Genomic DNA, 24942 nt, shown 5'->3' with positions numbered 1-24942 from the left:
TTTTAACACGGGATTGCGATCCTCTAATCGAGCCGCTCTTCTTCCCGCGCGAGCGAGGGTGTATGCCGGTGAGCGGGAGCCGAGTAATTTTTGGCCGGGCGGAACGTGAGGGAGGAGGTCGAATTACTTTTTACCGAGGTCACGGAAATGCGAGAACCGCTTTCTTGATACAGGCGGTTGGGGCGCTGTTTTTTATTAACGTACGAGAGAGGGGACGCGTAAGCCGCTTACGTCCTGCAATTAAAATATTTCTTTAAATATCCGCCGCCCCGACGGCATCCCCCATTGTGGACGTTTGAAACGCGCGTATTTAAATCGCGGCTCGTTATACGCGACCTTTGCGCGAGATGGAAGCGCACGTAAGTGGCGCGAAACGAATCGATACGCTATATCGTCGATATTTCTCTCGTCGAATTCTCATTTACGTTTTCTTCCCCGGGAGTACTCTCCTCGAGAGCACAGAGCGAGACGCACAATGATTCACGCAAGATCACTGTTTCCGTCTAACAGCAAAATACAATTTAAATAAATTAGAAAATAAAACTAAGGAGACGTTACGGATTTTTTTTAACGTTTTATCATAACGATCGAGTTTCATCGTATCTTCCGTTTCAACTTTTGGAACGCCGACCAGTTTGACTTGTGACCGCGTTCTTCCCTTTGGCCGTACATCTCCTTCCCTTCCCGGGCAATTTTACGCAGCCACGAGAGCGCGTTTACGTGCGCAATTGCGAAGAGAGATTCTCTGTCTCTCCTTCCCTCTCTCTCTCTCTCTCTCTCTCGTTTCCTTACAAATTCTTCCAGTTATGGGGTCGGTTGGCCTCGCGAAACGGAGCCGATTTCGGCGAGGCGCGCGCGGACGGATACATCCCCCGGTATCGTCGAGTATACGTGACGTACTTACGGGGGAAAAAAATCGGCGCAACGAGAAGAATCTTCCGCTCGTACTTGCAGATTCCTCCTGGGAGACGACTCGCGAGGCTACGTTCGCGAAGCCAATTTGCCGGAACATTAGACGCAGACGATGTTTCCTCCGGAACGTCCATTATTGACACTCTCTCGCCGTGATCTACCATTCTGTACCGATATCGTGCAGAATCCAATGGGCCGCATTGAGGCTTTAAGCGTAATTTTTCTCGATAGAGAAATTTCTTTCACTTCCTTGCTTAAATTAGAAATAAACATCCAGACAGATAGATAAAGAGAAAAAAAAAAGAAAAAGGCCATTACTTACAATTATTCCTTACATTCTTGACCAACATATGCGCTGAATTTTTTATTTTCCTTAACATTTATAATAATTTGTATTTATTTATAAAATTTATAATTTCTAATGATGAGGAATAATAGTAGATATTATATTATTCTTTTTTAATGTTTATATAAATAAATTAACAATCTCAAGAAAACGCAAGCGATTCCCTTGTGCAATAATCGCCGGCCCTTCTTCACTAAATTCTTTACTACACTCAATATTATGATTACACGTCTGTCAACCAAATATGTATAATTCTGTCAATCGTGCATTTCGGAGCAACCTTTGTAGCGACGGCGATACTTTCGAGAGCGTCGCGTAAGTACCATGTGTGGTCCAGATCCGGAATTCTGCTGACGACCGGGGACCGCGGCAGGGCTGTATCAGTTAAGGGTTTTTGCTCACTGAAGCGTCCTTACGTACCACGAAGCGCGGGAGGGCTCCCCAAGGATTTTACACGGGCTGGGATACAGGCGAAGGCTAAGATTACGCCGTGCCGTCCTGCAACGCCGCGCCGCTGCCGCGTTGTATCCCCCGTAATTGAAAAAGATTTGTTTTCTGCGGGGGAAAAGGGCAGTCGGGGCGTCATTTCTCCGATAACGTTTCGGTGGTTTTAGCGCAGTAGTGCACATCCCGAAAGTAGAGCACCGTGCGAAGGAAGCTTCGTTGAATCTTTCGAAACTTTACTCTGAATTTGATGTACTGTGATCTTACGAAACTGATCAAATTGTATACAGTTATATTGTTACACAGTTGCAAAATTTGTGTCAAAGTTAATGTCGCTTGTCCCAAATGGTCAAATTTTTATGTTAATTTAAGGCACATGGGATAAATATAATTAGAAAATAATATAAATGTTATGTAAAAATTAGTACAAAGAGTGCAAGACTTTGGCACAATTTGAAAAGAGATTGTGGAACATATTTTTTCAGTAAAATTAATATTTATAATAAGTTTATATGTGCATTTTATTAATTTTTCTTAGAACTTATATTTTACAACTACATTATTTTTGTTATTTGTTTATTTAGAAATTATTCTAATATATTGTTATTTTAACACTAAAAATGTCGAATATTAATTTAGTATAAAATATTCAAATAACACAATTACATTACGGTAATTACATTATGGTAAATTGACACTTGCATATGTTAGAAACTTAATATAAAAATTTTAACGAGCCCCGCTTTTGACATGAATACAAAATATTTTCTATTGTGTGCGACTTGTACGAATTTTTTTCCTTAAACGAAAATATACTATACATATAGCAAGATCATAAATTTTTACTTACCGTTTTTATTCGGTTCTCTCTGTCAATTAGATAATTGCTGTGTACGTATTTGATTAATTTTGTTCATTACATCGCATTGACATCTCAGCTGCAACTTAAACGACTTGTTTAGACTTTTTTTTTGCAAAGCTATTATCATCATTACCGACTTTTATTTGCAAAAGAATTTTGTTGTTGAAAGAATTGGATCTTAACACTAATTGGTATTCGCTCCGAAATTTCCTTAACTGATATTCGCGAATCCAATATATCCGACCAAACTTTAAATTAATATATCTTTGTTTATTACATAAATGAGCGATTTCTTCATTTTAAATGTTACAAACCGAGAAAGAAGATAATTATGCAATTCAAAATTATGTAAGGTTGTGAAGAACATTTATTATAAAAAATTTTCCACAACGCTATCTGGAGATTTGTAAATCAGAAATATAATAATTTATTAGAACTTCTGAGTATTAAAACAAGAATATAAAGTAAATACACACAGACAATTAGGAGTCGGCGCGGTCATTAATGCGCAAAAATATGACAAATCTTATTATTATAGAATAAGATTTGTTATATTTTTGCGGATTAATAACCGCGCTGACTCCTAATTGCCTGTATTTACTTTATATTCTTTGTAAATAAGATAAAAATATCCAGGTTTATGGATTCGTGAATACCATTAATTAAGGAAAAATCAAGTGGAATAATATCATACATTAGAATTACGTCACAGACCAAAAATATCAGTAACAGACGATGTAGATTTCCGTGTCGTTTACTGGTAGGATAAGAGTGAACGTCAAGAGTTTTTCAGCGATCAAGACTTTTTATTAGAACCTTGGATTACACTCGTGGTTTTTTTTTCACACACGCTGTCATCTACAATATGTTCAATGATGCAACTTACGTATGTTAATCTACTAGAGTGGCGGTACTTACAGCTGCGGCCTACGGCGTAAAAGCGCGGGGAAAAATTCTTTCCTCTCCTCTAATTCGACTCGCGTTTCATCCTCGATCGGCCTAAATCGATTACGCAACGGAGTATAATTGCACTGTGTATATCGCGTCCTCGCGGTAAACGTCTATCGATTCTAAGCTACACTGACTGCTCTCGATCCGGAGGGGACGATTAACGGTGGAACTCCCGACGAAATCGCGATAGATTACGGCGTAACCGACGTTCGTCTCTGAGACGCATTATATTAGATGTATCATGTTAGAAGTGCATGACTGAATGGATTAAATCAGTTTCCGCATATAATATTGAATATTCCGTTAATAATGTTATTCTTTTAGGAGAAAAATTCGATATAATGAGCTAATAAAATTTTTATTAAAGACAGCCACGTCATCTAATAATCAGTTTTTATTATCAATTCCTGATAATAAAAATAACAGCTGCTTTCAATAAATATATGACAATCTTTTATTACTGGAAATTTAACATGGTGCCTAATTTTATCACAACATTTTGCAAAGTATGAGTAATAATCCGTGAAGGAAACAACTAGATGATTGCATGATAAATATAACGTATACTTCTCACGAGCTTTGTTTAGAAAAAGATCAAAAGCTAAACGTACTGAAGATATCTTATTTAGATTTGTTCGACTTTCTTTCTCGTAGAAAATAAATGTAGCATTTATTTCTGGAACGTAAATCACGCATCTCCATGTTGTATCGAAAACTCACGGTTGTTTTCATTTATCTCTGCATTCTCTCTATAGACGTGTGCGTCGCAATGAGCTTCTCTCGAATTTCACTAGAAAATTACGGCGATCGGAGTAATACGAGGAGTAGATTAGCGAATCCGCTTGGAAATCGTCGGATTCGTAAACGTCAACGTGACCTCTTCCTTTGCTCTATCGAAGACGACAGAGAATGTCTCCGGCGAACATTATTCTAGCGTCGCTCTGTATTCACAACGGGTACGCTGGCAACAAAGACTTCCTGCCGAGCTTCACGATTCGATCGATCTGTTCGCCGTGCTTACGATGCCGTCGTAAAAAGGACGAGACGCGCAAACATCCCGCTAAAACGAATCGCCGTCCTACCAGTAAAGATCCATTACCGGACGTGACAAGAAGCTGCCATTTGACGACGCGATAAAATCGATGCCTGTCTTTCTAACCGGTATCACAAATAGACGTAAGACGAAACATTTGCTAACGTATCCTAGTGACGGGTCCACGTTTTGCGCGGAGAGGGGCCTCGAGGCTACAAAACTGGGACCCGAATTTCAGCGAATGCCGCGAACGTGAAGCGAATTATAAATTGGAGGATCTGACGCAACATTGCTTCAACACGTTTTTCTAAAAGATCGGGAACATTAATTTAGATTAGATTTAAATAGCGTTCGTTGGAAATTCAACTTATAAATTAATTATGCTACAGTTCAGTTTGTTACTTTGTTTATAGTTTGGCTAAATTTTAAACCTAATTTTAAGATTAATTTCTTCGGGCTCTTTGAAAAAGGCATTAAATCATTGTTGCATCTTAACTCTTAAGGGGAATGTTCTAGTCCGGAGCACAAAATGAGTTACACATTTTTGAGAATTTTTTCTAAAACAAACTGCCGCATATATTCTTCTATACTTTTATACACATCTTGTATATATTTAGTGAATAGCTATAAATTTTGTTCAAATGTTTATTAGTTTTATGTTAAATTTAAAACAAACACATTTTTCAAGTTGGCTGACACAGTTTTTTAGAAATTACTAAAATTATCAATTTCAAATTTGCGAATATGTAAAAATACATGTCTGTTTATCATATAAATAAACTAATTAAAATAAATAAAATGTACTGTAAATTTTTTGAATAACGCGATTTTAAAAAACAAGAATTATTTTTTTAACAAAATTGATTGAGACGACTACTAGAAAATTTATTATTACCGGTTTGATTGATTTTTACAATCATAAATATACATATTTAATATTGCCAACGAACCAATACTAGATGTTTGTGTGTATAATTCTTAAAATTACAATCAAAATTACCAAATTACTAGCAATTTAATATTTTTCGATGCTAACAAGCATTTACAAGATGGTATCTTAATTAAATCCCAGAAAAAAATTGATTTAACATGTATGTACAAAAGAATAGTTAATATATAGATATTGCAATAATCCTAGTTTATTTGATAAACAAACATGTACGTTTTACACATTTATATTCAAAAATTGAAGTTGACAGTTTTGTAATTTATAAGAAATTATGCTAACGATATTTAAAAAACGCATTTGTTTTTAAATTTATGTAACATAAAAACTGCTGAAAATTTAGTAATTCCAAAATTTATATACTAAATATGTATGTACAAGTAGATGATTAAAAGTGCAGAAAAAGACACTACCGCTCAAAAATATTTGTCAATTTTGTTTTTTTCAATTAAATATTTAAAATTTTAATAGAGAGTTAATTTTAATTTTGTTTTATAATTTTCTGATAATAGGCTTAAGCCAATTTTGATGACTAAAAATATTTTACAAAGATTATACTATAGTAGAATTTAAATGGAATTAGGCATAAAAAAGAGATACAATTCAGAATGAGCAAATACCTTTGAACATATCGCAATAGTTTTCTTTGAAAAAAAAAAAAAACTCCAAAAAATAAGCAAAACTTCTTGCGCTCTAGACTTATTACAGAATATTTCCTTAAGTTTTGAAGATAATAGAGATATCGACGAGAGTGTGCTTTAAGGCAACGGATGTGTCGCAAGCTTACGGAACGGTTCGGGTTAAATGTGTCCTCCTCTTCGTACGATGCAGCTCCTGCGTGTCGATTAATTCAGCCGGTCCAGCTCGATTAATTGGTCGGCGCGGACGGACTGTGGACTTGGCCGTAAAACACAGCGCGTGGAGGACGGCAAGCCGAGCAATCGGAGCCCGCCCTTTCCGCGGCCGACTCGTTCCCTGCAATAATTATCATCCGGTAATTAGCGGAGTCCCCCAATCAGCCCACTGAACATCGACTAATGCGTTATATAAAATCAATCCTTTGTAAGAGAAGCTAAACAAAATCTTTGTTGCAGATACATCAAAGAATTATCATAAATAAATTAATAGAAGCCTTAATTAGCCTGACGTATTTTTTAATCAAACGTGCTCAATATGAAAATATCATTAAAAAACTTAAACATAAAATACATATGTATATTGGTATACAGAAAAATGCTGCTTAAACATTAATTTTGATATTCTTTACTAAACAAGTTTTATTTTAATGTTTAAAAAATTATTTTAAAATCTTCTTTCAAGTATTGATATATTTTTGTCAGATTTAAATTGTCATCTTTTTTTATTGTCGTTATTTTTTTTAATAACGTGTAAAGTAATACATTTAATATTTCCTTACATACAAAAAGATTTTACTATATTAAATTGAAAACAAACTGAAATAGAGCATATCTGAAAATAATTAATTTGATTTTAAAAGAGTTAGTTCTTTTAAATTAGAGTTTAGAAATTAAAATAATATTTAAAATTATAAATATGCAATGCAGAATTACATAATTCTAATTCAGATAAGTGTAATCTTGATGTATATAAGATTATCTATTTTCTTTCTTACTGATACGTCAATTAAATTAGCAAGAGAGTAATGCTTAGGATTCACAAAAGATTTATTCGTGGACCGATTAGTCTCATTCGACTAATTTGCGCAAGCGACGGCTCAGCCAGACAAGAGGGCGGATTTGTTTTTGCATGGCGGGTTTAAAAGGCGAATTCTGAAAAGATCGTGCTGTCGCGCTCAGCGCAGGAAAGGAAAGGAAGAAGATTGGAAAGTGCGGGCTTTTTCCGACGGCTGTACGTTAGTCAAAGTGCCTGCGTTCACTGCCAATGATCCTGTATTCGTATTCATCGCGCCGATGCGGCACCTATCTCGTTATTTTCGGCTTACGCCCGCGCTGAATGGGTCCATCGATATACCCCGAGCGACACACGCGTGTATATACACAACGTGTGTATGCACGTACGTAGAAGTACGTAGAAGTGTGTATATGCTGTTTCCTGAAAACGCGCATCGTATTTGTAAACGTGTTCTCTGTGCTTACATATTATATCATCGCATCGCGTTCGTCGAGAATATTTCCATACAGTAAAAGAGCGATATCAACGATTTCAAGGAAAATAAATAAATGAATTTCTGAGTTTAACTCTTTATTCGGCTATATACATAAAAATTAAATTTTAACTTTCGAGTAACTCCTTTAATTACATTTCCTGTTCATATACGACGTTCGTTAACTTGCGAGCCTAAAAACTTGTGACAATTACAAAGATTTAATTATCTTCCAAAAAATGTTTCCCTATAAATTATAATTTTTTTTATTACCTTGTATAATTAATATTAATCAAAATTCTGACTAAATTTTGACTCGTCCTGTCTGCATCTACACATTAGCTGATAACAATAAACTGATAACTCCCTGTGAATTCCGGTTAATCCAAAGGAAACGCGCGTCGTCACACGATATTTGTGAATTGTGATGCATCTCGTCGTCGGGTTTGGAATCGCGGGCGTCGCGACGCCGACGAAACGCCGACGTCGGTAACGGCCGCCGTAGGTACGCGCAAGCGTCGACGCAAATCACGCCCCTTGGCCGGCCGAAGGGTCACCCGCACCCCATTTCCGCGTTATTACAGCCAGGCAAGATCCACCCCCCGCGTCTGAATATCAAGGCAACCCTCCGCGCGTTTTCCACTTAACACTCCGGTCACGACTAATTACTCTAATTAATTGGAACTCCGATCTTCTCGCCGAACCGCTTGATCCATGGTAGTTACTAATTAATTACTAATATCAATGGAGGCACAACGTTTCTCTATAATATAGAACGGCGCGCGCCAGGCGAAATGCTTTGAATCCATTGGGAGCCCTCTCAGCTATTCATGCGAAAATAACGTGTAAACGTAGCACGAGAGAGAGAGAGAGAGAGAGAGAGAGAGAGAGAGAGAGAGAGAGAGGGGCCGTTTGCAAAAATGCGCGAGAGACGATTTTCCGCGACATCGACTGAAGCCCGACGCGGAATCCTGAATTATATCGCGGAAAAACGCATTTCGAGCGACGTTAATTGGAAATGCCGTCTCTCGTGGAAATTCCAGGAATTATCCCGGTTTGTACATTCCGAATTCGTGACGTTTTCAATTTATCATGGTAATTTATAGCACGCTGATACTCGTTATATTATAAAATCTTATATTTTTGCCGCCAATATTTTGCTAATTGTTTTCACGTGTTAAAATATTTTCGAAATCTGTACAGGATAAATTAATAAATCTGTACGGGATAAATTAATAAGTGTACAATGTATATTTTCTTCAGGGATACATATTTCCACTGGTCGGACATTAAAAAAGTATTTCATATAAACGAATCAAGAAATGCTTAATTTTTAGGTATTAGGAAGAACTTTTTGTGAAATAATTACTTCAAAATCGATTTCTTCGAAAAACATTCTTTAAACTATCATTTTTATCTGAAATTTTTTTGTCAATTACTTTGTTTTCAAAATATTTCATTCTTTTTATAATAAGATTCCTTGTATTAGAAACTATTAAGCTATTTTAGATTCATGTTTATACAAACATTTTTTAATATTTAATTAATGGAATAATACGTTCCAAGAAAATATTTAACAGCAATTTATTTACACTCTTGTACATCCCAGTCTAATTAATGAAATATCTGCTTTTTAGTACGGTATAAAAAGTTTGTGAGTTTTAAATATTCTTTAATTAGTTTATAGATAGTTAATTTGGTGTTAATAAATTAGTAAATGTTTATAAAATAATAAAAGTTTTATTGTGAATAAAGAAGTTAGTCATTTTCGAGGTTCTGATTTATCAAAAGGATTTCTCCCCAACTCCAAACAGTTAATTTGCACGGCGGATCTCTTGCTCACCCTTCAAAACATTGAGATGTCGATAGTAGGCACTGCCGTGCCAGGTCTCGGGACTTCTCGCCGGCGGCAGTTCTGTCTTCACGTCGCGCAGAGCTTCCTCGGCGATCTTCTCAGCTTCCCGTTCCTAGCGATAAAATTGTGATACGATTAATTTCTGTCAGTGAGACACATGCGTGCAAAGTCTAAAAGAAGCGCGTTTTAAAAGTAGACAATTAAAATGAGTTCTATTAGATGAACAAAAAAGTCTTAACTTTTCTTCATATCAACACTGTTATCAGATATTACAAAAATCTATATATTATTAGGAAAGTGACAAGAACTAATTATAAAAGAAAAGGTTTGTACCGTTACTTACGCTGCTTTGTATCATCGACAATTGAAATGTGATTATAATGTATTTTGGAAAGAAACAAAAAATGGTGGATGCTGCAAAAGACTGGGAATTTCTCAAGTGCATCACTGATATTTGTTACAGCATTCATCATTTTTTTTGTTTCTGTCCCTAAACTCGTATATTATAATAGCACACATCTCTTTTTAAACTCGAATTTTTTACACAGAATAGCATCTGTAAATGACTCAAATAGCATCAATCTTTTTTTATAGACAGCTCTTGGCGTCACTTTTCCACTATACATATAATATATACAATTCGTTGTAATATTCACCAGTGTTGGAAACACTGTAATAAGAGCAACGCCAAAAAGGATCCAAGACATTTGCATTGACTCAACCAATTGCTCTCCTCCCTCATATTTCTTCTTCGCGCAGCAAGAGGGAAGAAGAAGAAAGAACGTCTTATATTTTCTCATATTAAAATAGTAATATAATAACGAGTACAGTAATTATAGTAGCGTGGTAATAATTTGCAAGTTTGTTTTCCCGGCCGTCGGTTTACTTTGACGAGGGCTCTAATGTCCGTAACGTCACAATCGTGACGTTTCGCGATGTAAACTCTAGACGTTCGGGCATTATGCATTTTTCATTTGACATTAAGGAGCCCGGCGGAGCGTTTAGTCAGCCACGAGCGAGCGAGCGAGCGAGCCCGCAGTAATAATATCGTCGCGCGTTTGAAAACAGGAATCGTCATTTTCGTGGAGACAGGTGGACGCGTGCGGGGTGGGAACGGCAGAGCAGGGGTCGGCAAACACAGCCGCGATATGTCGCGACTCCTTGACGTAATGACAGCCGTGGAAATGGATGACGACCCACTCATCCTGATCAACCACTCAGGTATGCAACGATGGCCTGCGGCGAGAGGTGAGGGATGGGGTGCGGGAGTCCTGACAAGGACGGTGGCCGCGCGCGCATCGTTCTCCGGGGCGATCTACAATCTAAACGCGCGGTTCGCCCAAAGCGGGACACACACGGTGCTTTATTTAATGCTTCCGTCGATAGCGATCGTCGAATTACTTAAATTAATTCCCTCCGCAGCTCGCTCGCTCGCGCGCGATCGATGTTGACGCTCCGTCGTCGTCGGGCGCGTATCGATCGAGGTGAATTATTCACTGTATTCGAACGACGCCCAGGGACAAAACGAGCAGCGCGTACCGCCTGCCTCGCCGATTAAAAAGTCACGGAAACGCGCGTTTACCGTAATGTCCGTGGAAGGGAGGGGGGGGGTTTACCGGCCCCCCGGGAGCCTCTCGGAAGCGACTTCGCCCCTTGTATGCGCGCGATATTTTGCGTCACGGCGAGGTGCCCCGGGATTTCCGACGGTAGCTGTGAAAATTCCAAGATTTCCCTCTCGCGAATACAACCCGTGCGAAAATGTCGAGCTGAGAAATTATTTGGAAGGATCGCTTCGCGGAATTATTGTGTTCTACGTGGTAGTGCCATTGATGCACTCTAATTTTAGCATTTTTCAGGACTCCATTACGCCTCTAGCAATATTTTTATTACGTATATAAGATAAAGTTAAATTTTTATATCGTAAATTTTATATATTATTTTTATTTTTTAATTTTTATAATTTTTATAAAGTCGAATTTTTATCGTTTAATAAACTGATAGGATAACTGTCATTATTACCGCTTTAAGCATAATATAAGTGACTATTGATGTATCTTTATATTTATTTTGTAGTTTTTAAAATGTAGAGGAAAATTGTCAGCCAATAGAGACAACATGTTCTAAAGCATTTTCTAATTTTTCGGAAACTAAATTGCACTGTATTAATAAAAACTTTTACAGTTTATATTTTCTTCTACATAAAATCTACTAAATTCTTTAAAAGCGAAAATAAAATTTGCATGACTTCTTTTGTAAGTTGCACACTTTAAATAAGGCAATAGGGGATATTGTTAATAATATGTCATTTTACATGTTTGTAACTTTCTAAAACTGTGTACTTACGTACTTAATATTGGCTTCTTTATTCATTGTAATACACTCAATTATGCTTAATATTTTTAATACATAATGCTCTCATGCCTTTTAATAAAAGAAATAAAAATACATGATATTAAACTTATTAGACATTGTCCTAAATACTGTCTTCTCGATTACTGTCGCACCTAATATTACTTCCTCAATTATTCAATTTAGTCTAATATTTCTATTCTAATTATCCTAATATACTTTTTGTTCTAATACATTTGACAAAAGCGGCAAGTAATTAAGACAGTTATCTATGTCACAAGTATTTATGCGTTATAAAAATATATAAAAACACTTTATACAGTTTATATGTTACTAATAATTATACAGCTTATATGTTACTGATAATTCCTACAAGCTTATAAAATTCTTGCATTTTCAAGTACCGTGACTCATTAGCGTGACGATTAACAAGGGGTTTTGCTTTAGCGTCGAAGCATTGAGAATTTGCCACGGGTGGTCTGTCGGAGGGATGTTATTTAAAAATCGGCATATGTCACGGCTTACCGATTCCGTGCGTGTCACGGTGCTCACGGTGGTGAGAGGAACGAAAACTACGCGCGGCCGTAGCGACGGCCCCGCGACGGCAAGAAGGCGTCACGCGAGGATGCATTTTTAACGACGCCCGTGCTTTCTGCACAACTCGCGCGAGTTCTCGTTAGCTTAAACGCGTTACGAAATAGCAGCAACTACGTCGCACGAAGCCCGAGCGTGAACTTCATATAAGTTATAGCCGGCTCACATAAGTTACTCCCGGGAAAATAGAGCGGCTTGTAATCACTTTACGTCGCTCTCGAGCGCAAAGTATAGTGGAAGTTAATTGCATAAGCGAATAAGTTCCACGCGGGTCTCAAAGGCGAGATCGATTAAATGAATACGACGGCCGGAAAAATCCAAACATCGTGAAAATACGAGAGATTTTGCACTTGATTTATTTTGATTAACACAAAACATTATAATATTATATTACATATTACATATGTAATGTTATATAATCCAGATTTCAATGATTAAGCCGTTGAATAATCCGAAAAAAATAAAGTCGCCAATAACGTGCGCAAACGATTTGATTGCTAATTAACGTTGACTAATAAACCGATAGCGGAATCTCCGACAAACATCGCCGGAGATCGAACGCGAAATAATTATTAACGTCGCGTGGTCGAAGTTTTAATTAGCGTGTAACTTTTGCAAGTTATAATTACAACGAGGCGGCGGGAGAAATTCCTTTAGATTTTTCCACGTAAAGAGCCCCTCGATTTGCGCAGAAACGCTAACACGAACATTGTTAACTGATGGTAACGCGAACGATTGTCTCCTCCTACCCCTTTTCTCCTTTTCTCTTTTCCACCCTTGCAAAAGTAAATGTAATCATCGTAGCTTCCGTCCGCGGTTACGTGTGACGTTGTAATCGTCGCGGTATAAATATTTCATGTCGCGCGCGGACGTTACGGGTACAATCGACTTTAACTGCCGTTTCGAGGCCTCCTATCGCGACTCGTGCATCTCAACGATTATCTCGATGTACGGGCGACGTACACGTGCGCGGCGCTCCGCGCTGTGTGCTTTGCGATTAAAGTATATTCGCACATTCAAATAGTAGTGTTTAGCGAAAAAGTCTGCAATTTGCCCACCTTCATCTCGCCATTCAAGCGCACTACCGTCTCTGAAATCTGAAAGTTTATAAAGCTCGAGAAGCAAAGCTCTCGGATTTCCGTACTAAGTGACATAATTCTCACTATCTTTCTGTTACTTTTGTATCGCAATTATTCAAATTTCTGAATTTAAAGAGAGAAAAGGTTGAAGATACTTAGATTCATTTATAAAGGATGCAATTTAGATAATTAGGTTTGCAATTAATAGTTCGAAATCACAGCAAAAATTATCCCTTCAGATTTCTTTGTATCGTCCAAGCCTTCCTCCATGCAAGAATTAATCATCGACTGATGCTTTAATGGACTACGTCTAACAAAGAGGCGATAAAATTTTCATGCTGTTTGGGATTTAGGATAATTATGTTTTGTGTACAGAAAGAGAGAGGTTTGCTCGCGTGGGGGGAAGAATTGGGCTCGAAAGGGGTCGTGCTGTACCCATTGTGAAGTAATTCGACGAGGTAAAAACGTTACGGAGGGTGACTTTTGTTCGACAGGCGCGATGCCGAAAAAAATACACTCTCTACCCCACGATATTATTTTTCACCTTCTCGACCGACTATTTTAATATTTACTCTAAAAGGTCTGTAAACACCAGTACGAGAAACTTAAAAAAGATACAATTTTTGTTAATAATGTTATATGTTACAATCGATTAAATAAATAATTACTTGTTAAAAATAAAATAAAGTAAAACAATAGATATATATATATTTTTTAATACATGAGTGTATAATAATCAATTGTTTCTTTTTTTTCTTTTCTCTTGATATAAGATTAGTTCTTATTGAATCCTAATTATCAGTAAATTCGTAAAATTAAATGTTTTATAGACATATATGTATTAAAAAAATTATAAAATTTTTTGTATTTCTTAATTTTTTTTAATTATTGTAATATAAATCACTTTCTCAATTATTGCTAATATTATATTTAAAAAAGAAAGCAGAAAGTTATCTTTAAAATAATCTCTTTAATAACTTTTATAAATACTTCTTTAATTATTTAACATTTAAATGTTAAATTAAAACACATTAATGTACATTTAATTGTGTCGATCTATGATTGAAACTTCGACGTAAACATTTTTTAATATTTTCTAAAATTCATAATTTATATTTATTAAGTATATAGTAATTTTTCATTGAAAGTGTAGTATATATTTATTGCTTAGATAAGCACGAGATAATTAATTTGTCAAAAAATTTTGTTTAATTGTTGCATCGATCGAGTGTACTGATTGATTCTTAAAGCAGAAGCAAATGGCTGGAACGTTATCGCACACAGCACGATTATGCTGCTCGCTGTAGAGCAGGTGGCCCGCACGATGTATATCCCATGAAGTCGACGCGCCATTACATATCTTTGGGGTCGTCGGCACATATGTTCCTCGTGATATCCATGCAACCTCCGTGTATGTACACATGGAGGGCTCGTGTTTAGCGGCGAATCTGTTCTCGTAAAAGATCAATTCGCCACGCGATGAACGAGCGATCTTGAGTCCCGTATGCTCCAGAACGGATTAAAAGCGATGAAACGCGCGCGTCACGAGGAGGCTCGCTCGCCGAAAGATTTACAGGCTTCCTCTTCATGTCCCCTTTCGTATTTGTAATGTAAAAAATTTAAGCGCGAAAGAGTCGAACGTGTGTCACATTTAAATCGGGAAAATTATAATTTTTTTTCCTCGAAAATTCTGCTCTTGTGAAAACGCAGATTATAACAATCGCTATTATAACAATTCGATTAGTTAATAGACAATTTATTTCGGAGGTAATTAATGGTGAAAAGATATTCATCAATTTATCAAAATTCTAATTAACATTAGCTTTAACGTGCAGTGGCAATTGATACGGAATTTTGGTTAAAATAAAAGATTACATTTATTCAGATTCTTCGTAGTAGATATAAATATTTGCTCCAAAATTTTTTTAGCATTTTAAAATTAAATCTTCATTTGCGCGACATTTTATTTTTGCACCCGAAGCTACTTAAATATTATATTACGTTGAAGATGACGTGAAACGCGCGGAATAGATGTAACTGCTCCTATGTATTTGCGACAGTATTCCCAGGAGTATCCTTCGGGAGACGGATTATCGAAGATAAAGGAGAGGCTGGTGGAGAATTTATGAAGAGGGAAAGAGAGAGTACGAACAAAAACGATTGCCGCAAATCGCAGAGAGTCGGACCGACGGCGGCGGCGTAAATTCGAGGCATGTAAGTCTCGTTATGTTATCCACCTCGTTATTATATCGCCGGCACGTGACGTGTACGAATGCTGCCGTGGCTCATGTGGAAGCGTGAAAATATTCCGGATGTATGTGTACGTGTAGCAGGAACATCGGAATCGTTGGCAGATGACCGGTTGCGAGGTTTTGCGAAACGTCGTAAGGGTCGAGTAGAATAGAGCTGAATTTATCGCCGTTAGAAGATAAAAAGGTTCTTTTTATATATAGAAATTTATACAAATTAAAAGATTGCTAGTTATAAAATCAAAGACAAATTGAAATAAATATTGTTGTTAGAGAAAACGAAAATAAACAGAGAGAAGAGAGGAGGGGGAAGATGTTTCGTACTGAAAACAATACGGATCGAGGGAAAAAGACAATCGGGGAAGGAAGATCAGGGGTAGGTTAACGAGGACAGGAGGAAAAGTGTGCAGGAGCGAAGACACTGGGTGTATTCGCGTTGCAGAAAGAGAAAGAGAAACAGACACGGGAAAGAAGAGCACCCGGCGAGTTTTCCGCTTGCGGATGAGTTCCGCGTTCTCCCATTTGTAACTCCGTTCACCCGGCAAAGTAGGTAGAAATCCTGCGCCCCATCCCCCATCATCGAGGGACGCCACCCCCGCTTATCTAGACGCGTCGCACCCCTTTTCCCCCCTCTTCCACCCCCGAAACGGCGGCGGGGACCCACGGTGGCGGCCGCATACACCGCGCCGCGTCCGACGGACCGAAAAACCCGTCCACGTCCCGCCCGACCGACGACGCGGCCGTCTGCCCATCCTCGCGTTATGGCGCGCTCGATTGTTTCCAGCCCTGTTGATCCAATAAAGGATTACGGCGAAACAATCGTAGCGTGCAACGCGCGGACGGCACCCTCCCTCGCCCCGCGTCCCCCTTCCTGCACCCCGGTGAGGTTCTATCGGTGCCTCCGGCCGTACGGGATGGCTTTTACGTTAACGGCGAAACTTTCGAGCCGGCCGTGCATCGAGGACCCGACGGCTGAATGCATTGGTGCATCGGCGCTCGGTGCAACCGTCTTCTTTATTTTTGCAGGAATCCCGAATGTCCGTCCGCACCGCGAATTTTGTGGATGGCGACCACCAAGTGTAGATCGATAGAAAGGTTGCAAGACTACCGCTGATTGTCGTTTATTTTGGAAGAACAGATAAATAACGTTGCATGCATAAATAGTTGAAGAAATTTTAAATAATTGTAGAGCAATTTGTTAAGTTAATAAAATATAAATACTGCGCTGAGAAAGAAACCGTTGCATTATTTAAGTACAATTTATAATCATTTACGATGCCAGTTACATATTTATAGTGTTTTAATCCTTTAATAAATTATAGCTGTTAGTTATTAATTTTTGTTACGTAAAAATAAGAAAATGTTTAAAAATTAATTATACACTGTAAAGATAATTACACTTATATATAAATAAAAATGTAAATGTTTGTTTATCATCTAAGATCTCCGTAAGTTTTTCACTGATTGCTTTGAAATTTTGACACAACGTTGCATTCGTAACCGTGATTGTTGTTATGGGGTTTGATTTTGGATATACTTGGTGTTTCAAAAATGATGGCCATAATTTAAGTGTAAAAAATAGTTTTTCATTAATATTATTAAAATTTTAACACATTGAGACGGGGAGAGACGGGGAGAGACCGGAAGAGACGGGGAGAGACGGGTAGAGATAGGGAGAGACGGGGAGAGACGGGGAGAGACGGGGAGAGACGGGGAGAGACGGGGAGAGACGGGGAGAGACCGGGAGAGACCGGGAGAGACGGGGAGAGACGGGGAGAGACCGGGAGAGACCGGGAGAGACGGGGAGAGGCCGGGAGAGACGAGTAGAGACGGGAAGAGACGAGGAGAGACCAGGAGAGACGGGGGAAGACCGGGACTAGAATCTAGTCGCTTATTTTTATACAACTTGTATTAAACAACCTAATATTTTTAAATATCTTTATATATGTTATAAGAATTTATTGGAAATTCTATAGAACTCTTGAATTAGTAAAGTTTGAGCAAAGGAAAGTGGATATAATGAGAAAAGTAAAAGAGTGCATAAATATGATCTCTGGGGAAGAAGGCGCGCGCGCGGGCGTGTGTATGTGTGCGTGAGAGAGAGTGTGGACAAATGTGTGCGAATGCGATTGTGAAGTCGAACGGATTGGGATGCACACACGTGATGCGCGGAGTTAATACGCAATCGCGTTAGTCGAAATCGCTTCTGGTCGGACGGCCTCGCTCGAGTTTGCGGGCCGCCCCGGTATTATGTCGGGAAATTGATTATACTCTCGATAATGCCGGATTTGTGCCCCGGAAGAGCGTTACGTGTCCGATGGCGCGCGCGGCCCAAGAGTTACTCTCTCGCTCCCAATTCTCCGGGTATTATCGACGGTTTTTCCTTTTTTATGCCGATGCCACCGATATCGTCGATGCTGTCGAAATCGATGCGATTTCATGGCGGACTGATTACGCGCTTCCATCCTAATCCATTTGTTCGTATTCGCGATTGAACTGCTTGTTTTAAGCTTTACTTGTAATCTTTTATGTTTATAATTTTATTTGTAAATATACACTTGTGCAAATCGATAGATTTTACATGCAAATCTTGTACAGCTAAATGCTGAATTTTGTTCAATCTTCTATAATTTAAATTTTTAATTTAAATTAATGCTAATAAAAATATCAAAATTCTATCAATTCGCAAAAAGTGTACTTATTTAAAAAATTGTTAACAAGATTATCTTTAAAAAAAAAATCTTATTTTATAAGTTATGTAAGATATTCAAAGAACAAAGATAAGAATTAGAAAGTTTTTTGTTAAACTATAAATTGAAACAATTTATATAAGGAAAAGCTTTTAATTTAAATATAAATAAAAATAGAAGCAATTTTTTTTTCTGAATATGTGCTTTTTCTTATTCTTCAAATTTTCGAAGAAAAAAAATCTATTTCCATTTTAACGTAGAAATTCGAGGCTACGCGAAATATTGAACAGAAATATTGACGTTCACCGCGGCGAAACATTATTTGCAGCTTCTCAATTTCGCGTGCGAGGTATAAAACAATTTTCACGTAAGCTCCTCCATTCAGGTAGCCATACTGTGAACACCGTAACGGCGCTAACGAGTTTCAATCCGGGAGAGAAGGGAGCAAAAGGGGTTGCATCAAAACTTTGGTGCTTTTGATCTCCACACAATTGCCATAGAAATTATTTTTTCAACCATTCAGTAAGCTTCGTTAAATCATATCGATTTTTGCTCTCCTGTGTTGACAAAAAGCGAAACGTTTATATTGATCTGGTATTGATTTACAGAAATTATAGACAGACTATTGACATTGCTCGTTAAATGCTCAAAAGTGTATAACGCGTTGTTATCTGGAAATTATAAAAATACATCAGTATTAAATTAATTAGTACAAATAATAAAATAATAATGTAATGTAAATGTCTAATTCTATTTGATTAACATTTGTAAATGTCTAATTCTATTTGAATAACATTTGACAAAAAATTTTAAAAAATGAATATAATTTTTTTAGAATACGCACGTTCTTCTTCCTAATTTTTTTTTTGTATTTTAATATTCTTTATTTATTATTATTAATTTTATTACTCTATTGTAATACTTTTGTTTTTAACATATATTTAATTTTACTTTTATACACGGGGCAAATTTTTGAAAAATACTTTTTGGCATTTTGGTCGCAAGTCGAATGATCTCAAACGTTAGAGCGGCATGGAAATTGAGACAGAAGAGAGGTGAGAGAAAGAGCGATCGGGATGCGGGGGACGATAGCAGACGGCGGGAGTTGTATTGGATTTGAGAGTCCCGGGGCGGAGCTGGTCCGGACTAATGATTATAATTAAATCAACAGTCGCCGCCCTCGACTTCCATGGAGCGAGCCTCCATTTCGGCCCGTGATGCTGTATTTCTCGCCGGCGCGACGACGCGGCACGACGACATCCGGGTGCAAATAGAATTGAGCGAAAGGTAGCCGGGGTTGAATTAAACGAAGGGAAGAATGAGGCGACGTCTACGTCGGCAAATTTTAACGTCGGATTTTGAGTCGCGGGACAATTCGAAATATTATTTTAACTTTCTCCAGAAAGAAAAATTTCTATTATACTTAATTAAAAAAAAATTATTTAAAACGGAATAGATCATTAATTGTGAATTGGGACTTACAATTAGTAATCTACCATTAAAATCAATTAGCGTTGCCAGATATCACTGTGCATTACGTTGATATTTCCTCGATTTATTGATGATGTCATGGCGCTTAAAAATGATCACTTTGGTGAATCAGCGGTACATTTGCGCGAGAAAATAATTCCGTCGCGAAATGTTATCGGGTTAAGCTGTTTCGAAGACAAACGTGGATACATGTCATAATGTGTATACGACAACCGATTTAATCACAGAGTGTCCCGAAGGACCGGGGATATAAGGTCAGAACTTGGCATTTCCATGCAGCGGAAGTAACTCTAGTTGTGCTCACTGGCTCTTAAAAATGCCAGCTAGGGGATTCTTTAATTAATGCAGGCGACATAAAAGCTTAAATGTCAATTGCTTGTCGATGTAAATTGGGTCACCGTTATAAAAGTTTTTAATATAACGCGCAACTACTGATGAATAAGAATATAATCTTTTTAAAATTAAAATGTTAAAATTGAAAGGAAAAACACAAGTGTGACACCAATATTATTTAGCATATAAATAACTAAAAAATGAAATTAATTAATGAATCGTAGATGTGTATGAGAAAGAGAGAGAGAGATGTTTAACAGGTAAAAAAATTCTCAAGTTTTGAAATTTATTTAGCTGATAATTAAAATGCTTTGCCATTTGTAAATCTAGCTTTTGAGTAAAATTATAAAAAGCATTTTACTACGTTCGCAATTTCTTTGGGAAAGAGAGCTGCGCGCAAAAATGCGAAAAAGGAAAAATTGTCACGTACTGAGAAAGAGAAAAGAAGTAACGTATCTCTTCCGGAATTTAATGGCCCTCCAGACAGTCGAGGCGCAATTAAAAGTTGCGGTCGAAACTAACTAAACCAGCCGTAGTTTGATTTAAACGATTCCGACCCCCGTTACACTCCTACGTGACGTTGCTTAATTGCATTTAAATGGATGGCGGAGGAGATTCCGCGAGGTTCCATCTTCGTTGCTTTCGAGACCCGTAAAGCCCGACGGGATGGAATTCACTGGCGCGATTTGGACTTTCAGTAATCACGATCGAGCAAAACATCTTAATTGATCGAGCGACGATTTACTCTTGGTCCAGAGCTTCGGCTAAAGTTACAGCAGACAAGAGTATTACTGTACTGTAATGAACATGGATAATACAAAGCGTCTATATATCAATCGTTGACTAAATAAAATGCCATTTTAAAAGTAACTTAGTTGTGCTATCAAATGCTATCAAAATTAAACGGTCTTTTATTCAAATTTAGAGAGACGCATAAAACAATCCTTTACTTTTAATTAATTTTAAATTAATCTTGATTTAATAAAAATCAAGTTCGATGCATAACGATATATTTAACTGGATTTATCTTATTAGAGATTTAATTTTGATTGAAGATGTTTCTGAAAGTTACTGACGGTTTTCCAAGAATTTTTCATTACGGGAACATCGATTAATTTACTGTAGATTCTACAATAAATGTGTATAAAAATTCGAGACTGAGTATAAACCCGGTCTCGAACATTGAAGCTTTGAGGATCGGTACTTTTATAATTAACGATAGCTCGGATATCTCATTGTGTCTCGGTAACAAGGTCCGAGTTTACAGTTCTGAAAGAAGAAGGGACAGCTTTGCGAAACTCGCACACATACCAGTGAAAGATTCACAGATGTTGCAAAAATGAAAATATCTTTCTCCTCGTCTCTCCCGAGCCTGCTCTCTCTTTCTCTCTCTCTCTCTCTCTCTCTCTCTCTCTCTCTCTCCCCCTCCCTTTCCTCTCTCCCTCTCTCAGTCTAGCCAGCGAAGCGAGAAATAACTGCAAATAACGTTCGGGGATTACTCAGTTACCGCGATACACTTGTACTCTGGTACTCTGGGTCCTTCCATCGTGGACCGTGGTGCAGTAACTAGGTTTCCTATCTGATACACATACACAGAGAGAGAGAGAGAGAGAGAGCGAGAGAGAGAAAGAGAGAGAAAGTGAGTGAGTGAGTGAGAGAAAGCTTGCACCTTTGTGACAAATATCTCTCGTATATGTACACGCTTCTCAGCCAGGGTAAGGGAGAGAGAGAGAGAAAGAGAGAGAGAGAGAGAGAGAGAGAGAGATTCGGGACAAAATACGTCCCACTCGACACGTTCACTGACAAGGGGAATTGAAAAGCTGTCTGGCAATCCGGACGGCTTATCCCGGTCCATCCCCGTCGTCTCTTCAGGTCTTTCTCACTCTTTCTCTCTTTTCCTCCTCTCTCTTTCTCTTTTTCTCCCGCGAGCTCTACTCTTCAAGGGAGAACGACCCTTTACTGGTATCATCTCGGTCTCTCTCTCTCTCTCTCTCTCTCTTTCTCTCGAGCATGCACGGCGACCGATTAACGTTTTCGAGTGTCGATAAACTACCAGGACCACTTTGCTAGTTATATATTTTTCTAGACTGATAGAAGATACGTTAATCGGTTATCTCGCCTAAGAGACCGGCATTAACTCTTTAATTCTTAATAGCAGATTCGAGCGAAAAGTGCGAAGGGGATTTTAATTGAGGGGTCTGTGCGCAAAGGAAGGGAACTGAGTCTGGAAAAAAAAAAGATCCAGAAGGTATGATTTCCTTTCAAGATATTTTTAACAATCGGATTTTGTTATGTTTTTAATTTGAAGTAATTTGAAATCAAAGGAGAAACCTTCAAAACCGCAGACGAAGGAAACCTCGAGGCAAATTTTCGTTGTGACACGAATTGCGAAGCGAGAACGGAGAGCAACGTAATGTAACGATTAACGGCACACGTGAAATTCTCAACTGGCTCGAATTAATGTCATCCATTAGAAAGGAATTAATCCGTGACTTTCAATTATTTCCACATTTTCCAGGTTTCCTTTCGACGTAACATCATGCGCGATATGATCATTACCCGCACGTTTGTAGCCAGGGCGAAGCATCAGCGACGCGGCAATTAACATCGAGGTCGCCGGTGGAATTTTCGACGGTGCTCTCGGGTTAATTATGCCGCGGCAATTTAGCCGGTAACGAGCCAGCGCGGCGGCGGCGGCGGCAATTGGGTGCCTGGCAGAATTATTGTAGCGACGTGCCCGCCCCGGCCATTTACATCGTAGCAGGCAACGTAATACTACTCGACTCCATCCCTAGAATTTGCTCTGCGGTCTGACTGCTCGTGCGCCGGCGGTGCGCCCCGGTGGTGGGTGACCCGGCGTCATCATCAATCGCGATAATTATTGCGTCGGTAAATACCCCCGGCGCGTACATACAAACGAAAACCTGGCCTGGTCGTGTGCACTTACGGTACCGACGTGCGACACGATTAAACGATGCGTATGCGAGATATAACGTGCACATATCGCGGGTTTCCGGATGAACGCGGTTGCCAACGCGGTTAATGATGGTCGCCGCGAATCCGTCAAAGACGGATTACGGAAGCGAATCCGTCATGAACGGAATCACGAAGGCTTATTTAGAGCGGATGATACCCGAGCTGCGTGATCAGAAGCATGGTTGTTATATTTTAAACATGTTTTAAATATTACATTAATTCAAACATAACGCCTAATGAAAGTAATGAGTGCCATAAGCTGTAAAAATTGACCAATTATAGTTAAAAATGAAAAAAAAATTGAGTATGAGCTGCGTTTCAAAATTTACTGCCACTACTAAAAATTTATAGTTCACGTTACGTATATTATTGATTTTTAGTCCTGACAGTGAACACAGCCATAATTGTAGAATAAACTTTAAGCCTCAAGTCTGTGTTATAGTGTCATATTATATATTGCGAATACGGATCTAACGTACAACATAATGGTATAATACTAATATTGAATTTTTATATATAAAAATAAAATTAAATCTAAAAATAATTATAATATATAAAACTTAAATAATGTGTTTAAAACATTTTTTGTTTTAAACACGATTCTTTTTAATGCTGTTTAAAATATCTCTGGAGTATTAAAAACATATTTTAAACAAAAAAACAATGTTTAGTTTAAAAAAACATAATTTTGATCAACTCTGATCAGAAGTGGTCCTGTAAGGTTTGCTTTAATACCAAGTTTGCTAATAAGTGCATGTGTAAAATAATTATCTTTTTGGAGAAAAATCTGACGGACCAATATCGTTTTGTATCACTTGATTTATCAATGCTTTCTTCCAGACAAGACATAACGTATTCAAATTGTTATTTGTTCTGTGAAAAATTAATAAAAATTGGAAAAACAGAGAAATAATTTAATGAATTTATCGCAAAAAAGATTAATCCTTTTAACAAGCCTGAATTCATAATTTGTAAATTATTAATATTTCACTCGTAAACGCTCAACCCTGATTTTTATTTTATTTTATATATATATGATTTTCGTTATTTTATATATATATGATTTTCGTTATTTTATACTTTGTCTTTATAAAGTATTCAGCTGTACTTTGATTTTATGTTTAAAATTATATTATGAGAAAAATATGAATAAAACAATTTCAGATGCTACCCAAATAAAATATGATCTAATCTATCAATAATGTTACTCATTATTGTTTTATTTATTTTATTATTTATTTAAAAAAATCATACTTTTAAATTCACTTTTGAAAATCTATTTTTCGTTTTTAACATATTTTATATAAAAAAAAGTAAGCGGATGAAATGACTTATAGTTTTTTCTTCTTTAATTACTTAAGTAGATCGTATTTTTATCAATATTAATAAAGCAATGTTTAACTTATGTCGATATTGGCCATTTATTTCCGCTTAATTTGCTATGTGACAATAAAATCTCAATATTTAAAGTTCGCTTTAGTTTAAGCAAGGAATAAAGTTCTGTTAGTTAATTATTAGATCATTGCATGCGTTTTATGTTTAATAATTATCTCCAGGACAAACGTGAGAGAGAAACGAAGCACAAATTAGCTCGCTTTTCGTCTAATTAAATTCTAGCTATAAGAAGAAACGTTGATTCCAGAACACTCGGCCGAAGAGGAACGTGCAAGGAATCAACTGGTTCCTGACACCGGCAGTGGCCTAAAT

At 37.4% G+C, this 24942-nt stretch overlaps 1 protein-coding gene across 5 annotated transcripts in view; it reads right to left on the bottom strand.

The window, feature by feature from the left end:
* Positions 1-5409: 5409 nt before the first annotated feature.
* The window catches only part of LOC105835870 (SKI family transcriptional corepressor 2), a 33916-nt gene continuing 14383 nt past the window's right edge, over positions 5410-24942 (bottom strand). For 4 of the 5 annotated variants that reach the window (XM_036293789.1, XM_036293787.1, XM_036293788.1 and 1 more), the window contains 2 exons: positions 9463-9586; positions 5410-6469 (listed from right to left, as the gene is read on the bottom strand). In XM_036293789.1, the coding sequence (XP_036149682.1) occupies positions 6363-6469; positions 9463-9586 (231 nt within the window). In that variant the 3' untranslated portion in view covers positions 5410-6362. Of the gene's footprint in view, positions 6470-7015; positions 9587-24942 lie in introns of those variants that run through there. The other variant, XM_036293790.1, reaches the window with a different exon arrangement.

Source organism: Monomorium pharaonis, chromosome 11 (assembly GCF_013373865.1).
Source record: "Monomorium pharaonis isolate MP-MQ-018 chromosome 11, ASM1337386v2, whole genome shotgun sequence".
Lineage (NCBI taxonomy): Eukaryota > Metazoa > Arthropoda > Insecta > Hymenoptera > Formicidae > Monomorium > Monomorium pharaonis.
Note: the sequence above shows the minus strand (reverse complement) of the source record. Positions and strands in the feature narration are given on the sequence as shown.